The sequence below is a fragment of the Corvus brachyrhynchos genome, unplaced genomic scaffold (assembly GCF_000691975.1).
Source record: "Corvus brachyrhynchos isolate BGI_N302 unplaced genomic scaffold, ASM69197v1 scaffold149, whole genome shotgun sequence".
Taxonomy (NCBI): domain Eukaryota; kingdom Metazoa; phylum Chordata; class Aves; order Passeriformes; family Corvidae; genus Corvus; species Corvus brachyrhynchos.
The window spans coordinates 516118-522481 of NW_008240021.1; the positions used below are offsets into that span (position 1 = coordinate 516118).

At 49.2% G+C, this 6364-nt stretch overlaps 1 protein-coding gene across 1 annotated transcript in view; it reads right to left on the reverse strand.

Moving 5' to 3' along the window:
* The window catches only part of SON (SON DNA binding protein), a 36822-nt gene that overhangs the window by 7447 nt on the left and 23011 nt on the right, over positions 1–6364 (reverse strand). Inside the window, 2 exon segments of the mRNA XM_017743336.1 lie at positions 4872–4988; positions 5509–5619. Coding sequence (XP_017598825.1) covers positions 4872–4988; positions 5509–5619 — 228 coding nt within the window.

Below are 6364 nucleotides of genomic sequence, written 5' to 3' on the forward strand. Positions count from 1 at the left end.
ACACGCTGCTGACTCTTCAACTTCACCAACAGAACCAGGACAACAATGACTTCCAAATTTATTATTATTAATAATAATTTAATTCCAGAATACACAAATACTTGTGCATCCCACTAAAAGGCTAGAGGAAAGAATTCTGGTACCAGTGGGAAAGGAGCCAGGAGAAGCCCACTTGGACTCAGCTCACTGAGGAAGCGAAGGTCTGCAGCAAGGAAAAGGTTCTTTCATTTTGATTCTGGTTTGGCTTTTTTCTTTTAATAACAAAGTGAAAGTAACCTTCTAATGCCACCTGTACATTGTATTTCTTTATAATTTGATGACAGAAACTCCCCTCAGCCCATGATTTAATGAGGGGGGGTAAAACTGGTGCTGGGTTTGGAACTCACTGGAAACCACAGAAGTAACAGAAATGCCCACAAAAACAGGGAAGTGAGAGCCACAATTCTTCTAATTTTAAAAACCATCCAAGGCTGAGTCTCCCAAAACTCCTGAGCAGCTCTGGCCTTTTGCAAATACAAATTAAAGGGGACAGAAGAACCCCCAGGTTTCTGAGCATTTGGTTATTGCTGTCAGAACTAACTCATTATTTGCAAAATCACTTCTCTTTCACTCACTAATCTTGAGACAGCCTGCAAGACAATCTGATACCTCTTTCCTTTTATTTTGAGCTCTAAATTCCATGAAATCCCGCTTCCATTCCACCAGCACACGGAGACACTAAAGGGCCACATTCTTGTGTCAGCACTTGCTTTAAAGAGAAGGTAAAACCCGACTCCTTCAGAGGGTTTAGAGCAGTTTTGATTAACTTTCTTCCTGATTCTTCAGGCTGACTCTTTGGAGCAACAATTTCGGAAGCAAAGACAACAAAGCCTTGGAGGCAGGGCGGGGGTGGCAGTTCAGGTACAGCACAGGGCTGCACTAAAGGCTGCTTTGAACTCCAAGGAAGTTCAAGTTCCAGGAACAAGCATCGCTTTGGAACAACTTGTGCCAGGCAGCAGAATCTCCCATGGAATCACAGCATCTCTGAGTGGGAAGGGACCCACAAGGACCATCCAAGCCCAGCTCCTGGCCCTGCACAGACACCCCAGCCATCCCAGCCTGCGCATCCCTGGGAGCGCTGTCCCAACGCTCCTGGAGCTCTGACCAAGATCTGAGCCCTGTGGCACCTTGGGGGGATCCTGAGGAAGGGAATTTGGGCTGGGTGCTGAACTGAAGATGCTCTGGCCCTTTCAGCAGCAGCCACATTCCCTCCCACAGGCAGAAGGAGGAATCCCTTGCTGAAGACTCCCAGCAGATGCCTCACAAGCCCTGCGTTCCAAGCACCTGCAGGTGCTGCTCTCAGCTTTTGCACAACAGCAGGGGAAAAAGGAATGGCTGGAAAAAACAGCAGTCAGAGGACTGGAGGGAACCAGTCCAACAGAACTCACCTATTTCAGAATCATGGAATCCCAGAATGGTTTGGGTTGGGAGGGATTTTAAGGATCCTCCCATCCCACCCCTGCCATGGCAGGTGCCACTGCCAGGGTTGCTTTGGGCACCCTGTGCCAGGGCCTGCCCACCCTCACAGGGAGGAATTCCTTCCCCATATCCAGTATCTAATGAGCACAGAGCTGTTCTGCTTTGCCAGGTGACCCTGGCTCCCAAGGAAAGCTCCCTGTTCCCAGCAGGAACACCAGGTCTGGCTGAGGGGCCTGGCTGGAAGCTCAGCAGTCCTGCAAGAGGCAGCCACAAGGCTCAGCTTTACTTCCACCCTGACAGGAGTTCTGCTCTGCTGTGCCTGGAAGAATGGAAGGGAGGCTTGCACTTTCCAGAACTTTCTGCACCCCAGCACAAGTGAGTGACCCAGCAGCTCCCCAGGGCCACCCTTGAGCACAACCCCAGGGAGCAAGTTCAGGCTCCAGAATTAAGCTGATAGATAAATCCAGAACCAAGTGGTGAGTCTGGGAAAGGGGGAGTAAATAGACCTCAACAGAATTTGCTTGGAAATACAAAAAATATTTGACCAGTTGCTCTGACATTTCTTCAGCAGCACAGTGTGTTTGGAAGGAAGAAGGGAATAAAAATAGAAGCAACCTTCAGAAAAGATGAGTCACATTTGTGAACTGATTACACTGATGGTGACAAACTGAAACAGAAGCCACTTTTCAAAAGGGAAAGGTGAGATTGCTCCTAAATGCTTTATATCTAACACCACACCACTCCTTTATGGACCCTGCTCAGGCCCCTGCACGTGAACACCATGAATTAGTCCCCAAATTAAAAACATAAACCTTATTCCTACTTGGTGTCCCCACCCCAGTGCTCCACATGAAGCACTGCAGTACCTCATTGCCAAACAGATTCCAGGCAGAGTTTGGTTTGAGTGCATATTACCTCTCCAGAGTCATTGGGAAAGGACAAAAAAAGGTCAAATCCACGAAATGCAAAGTGAAGACAGAGCTCAGCCAACAAATTCCCCAAGTCCCTTCCTCTTCCTGCCCTGCTGACTCAGCTCTCCTGTTCCACCTCCCTGCTGCTGTGGTGATCTCTGTCACACCCAGTGTCTGTGCTTGCTCGAATTCTTTATTTCCTCAGAGCCAAATTAAGTGGCTGCCACGGGCTCAGTCTCTGCTGGATGGTCACAGCTCCTCTCATGGCAAATTCCCAAGGGAAATGCCTTCAGCAAACAGCCTCAGCCAGAAACGTGCATTAATTCACAGACACAACATCCCCCAAGGAACTCCGCAGCCCTACTTGCAGATAAAAATCACAGAAACACAGAATATCCTGAGTTGGAAGTGACCCACAGGGATCAAAGTCCAACTCCTGGCCCGAGTGAAAAATACAAGGTTATTTTAATGTTAAGATGCAATTTTTAGGCCAAAAAGGGAGCACAAGCCTGACTCCTCAGTGCTACACTCAGTAACTGACAATTGTTACACAACTTCAGGTGCCCAAATAACACACAACCAGTACTTTGCATTTCATGGGTGGTTTGCATTCCTGTCCCTGAGAAAGATAACATGGATTCAGAACCACATCCCTACTTCTTCCTGTGAAATCCTCCTGTAGCCACAGGAGGACTCCACATGAAGGTGGCTGAGGCTTTCCCAGGCCCTGGCACTCCTGAAGCCCCAGGGCACTCCTGAGCAGCTCTGGGCCCTCTGGGCTGTCACGGAGGGGGAGCCTGGCAGAGCAGGAGAGCAGCTGAGGAATGCCAGAGCAGGAGGAGGACTTTGTCCTCGCCTCCCTCACCCACCAACTCCTCCTGTTCCCAACAGGAGCCTCCTCTGTGCCCAACCCCAGAGCCTGCACTGCAACCACAGCACGTTCCCAGCCCTGGGAAGGGCAGGAGAGCTGCTGCTGGCTCACTGATGCCCAGATCCAACAAAATGTTCCAGCATTGCTCTGCTCCTCACAGCAGTCGTGTCCACAAGCACAGACCACACTCTTCTCCCATTTTCTCCCTATGGAGCATTTTGCTGGGTTTGTGTTCAGTTTTTTGGCTGCTGTTTTGGTTTGTTTAGTTGGGTTGTTTTAAAGCAGATCCCAGAGTGAAGCTGGAAAACCAGGAAAACACACCTGGCCCTTTCCACTTCACTTCTGTGAGCAGCCCCTCCTGTCACTGCCATCACAGGAGACCCCAGGGAGGAGGTCTGGGAAAGAGCTGCTCCCTTTTCACGGCCTTGGGAACCCACTGCAGGTGCTGCAGACAGGGAGAACCCTCCCCTCACAGCCCTGCTGATCTCCTTTCCAAGCCTCCCAGTGGAAAAGCTCCTTCCTCACCAACACATCCCTGTGCTTCGCACTTCTAAATTCCTCTGCCAAGGACAAGGATTGTCTTCACCAAAGGCAGCGTTTTGTTACAATCTCAGTTGTTCATAATTGTTAAAATCTGATTTTATCATGCACATTCTGCATCAATACTGACAAGATCCCAAAAGATTCCCATCTGGCCAGTGACTCAAATCTGTGTTCCCTGGCTCTCTGCACTGCTTGGTATGAAGTGGAAAAACAAGGTAGTGAAACCTGGCAAAAATTTAGGATATTATAATTCCAGACTTTTGTGTTCAGCTGACACCAATTTTTATAGAGAATTCCACCTAAGCCTCAAATCTGACCTCCCAGTTGGGAGAGTGTCCTAACCCAACCAGATACAGACTCAGTTGCATCACCTGCAAGGCTGACCAGCTTAACTCATTATTCCTTGTGCCTGGAAGGTGGATGTTGCTTGAACTCCTCAGTTCTACTTCCTGACAGAGCACCAGAACAGTGTTCACTGGCAAAGATGCAGCTTGAGTATAATGTATAAACCACACGGATGGAGGACGCACCACACCCCAAATCAGCCACTGATAACCCACAGCAAGAGGGAACTACGGCACTATATATAAATAATAGCAGGGTGATAGTGACTTATTAACTGCAACTCCTTCTTTAACCCTCCGCACCTCTGGCTCCCAGAAAACCCTGGTGATCCAGAGAGAGGCAAAGGAGCAACCAGAGAGAACCAAGGCAAACATAAGGGCAGTTTGGGACTTGGTTCGCTGAAGCCGATGCCAAAAAATGCTGACTTCAACAGCAGCGGGATCAAAGCTTGCCTGATGTGTCCCGGTGCCAGTGAGGCAGTGAAGGATCTGCCACTGCCAGCACAGCAGCACCAGCCATGTCCTGTCAGTGGCAGGCTGTGCCTCGCCGGGCACACCTCGCTGGGCACCGTCACAGCCTCGGTGACACCGAGGGCTTCGACCCAGCACAGACAGGGACTGAGCCCAGCCTGCTGCACTGGGCACATGCTCTGCCACAGGGTAAGGCACTTGTTCAGCATTTTGCAATCCTTGACTGCTCTGTGAAGTGTGGTGCTGAGACAGGAGTGTCTGTGTCACTTCTACCTTTCGGATCCACGCCTGGGGCCCGCTGTTGGTGAGCTCGTCCGAGGACAGGATCTGCGCTCCGGTGCTCCCCGTGAACTGCCCTGGGATGGAGTTGGACTGAGCCCAGGCGTCGATCTGCAACAGCAAAACCCAGTGTAAGACCAACACAAGCATCTCCACACTTTCCTTTGCAATTCTCTGTCGTCTCTCAGTAATTTTCACATCGTGTTGTTGATATTTGGTGTGTTCACTGACACTCAGATGAAAGCAGGTGCTCCCAAAATCTGAGCATCTAAATGGTCACCCTGAAGCCTGAGCTCCAACTCCAGCGAGTTCATGGTTTCCTCATCCCCAAAACTGTTGAATCCATTGTTTTGGAAAGAATTATCTACATCTGTGCTGCTGAACTACAGTACAACTTCAAGAAAAATTAATTTGGAATTATGTTTTGGAGTGACTTGGGCAAAAAACATGGAATACATGAAGAAGCTCAGGAAAACTCAGAGTTAGGAAGTGCAAAACCAAGGCAGAACTTCAAAACACGGACCCATAACTGGGTTTCCAAACTTCAACAGGTGAGAAAAACCAGCTGCCATGAAAGGAAAACACTGATTTTCTTCAAGTCCCCCAAAATGCTGCTGAAAGCCCCCCTCACCTGCTCCTGTGCCCGGTTCAACATGCACATGGCCTCCAGGTCAAAGGAGTTCTCATTGAGCCTTTTCTGGGCCACTGCTCTGTCGTTCATGGCTGTGGTTATGTCCACGCACTAGGAGGAAAAAGAGCACTTGTGAAAACACAGCAGAGCACAACAATGTCCACTTGAGCTGGAAAAAGCTGCAGGAGAATCAACGCTACCAACTGGGGTTACACCGTGAATAGTTGGTTTGGCAAAGAAATAGGCAATGTGATGAAAATCCTGGGACTACTTAAATCCACACAAGATGGGCTTTCCTGAACAAAGACAAATCTGAATTTAAACTATGACGCCCTGGTAATTTAAAATCATCTGTACACCCAAAACATCCAATCATTAGTCTTCTAAGAACTATTTGTCACAAAAAATTCTGGTGTGCAATAAACAGAGAAGCATTTTACTGTTCAAGGAGATCTTCTTAACCAACAGAATTAAATGCAATTTAACTAAAAATTCATGCAGAGTTGTTCACATCACCACTCTGCTATTAAGTCACACCAAAACTTGTCTGCATAAAAATAATTCCAGCATGAATCAGATGCATTCCACAATCTTGACTTCAGTGTTTCAAATTTCCATCTTCAGACTCAACCAGGAGGGAAGGGAGCTGGGAAGGGGCTGGAGCCCCAGGAGCGGCTGAGGGAGCTGGGAAAGGGGCTCAGGCTGGAGCAAAGGAGGCTCCGGGGGGACCTTGTGGCTCTGCACAAGTCCCTGACAGGAGGGGGCAGCCGGGGGGGTCGGGCTCTGCTGCCAGGGAACAGGGACAGGAGGAGAGGGAACGGCCTCAGGCTGGGCCAGGGGAGGCTCAGGGTGGACA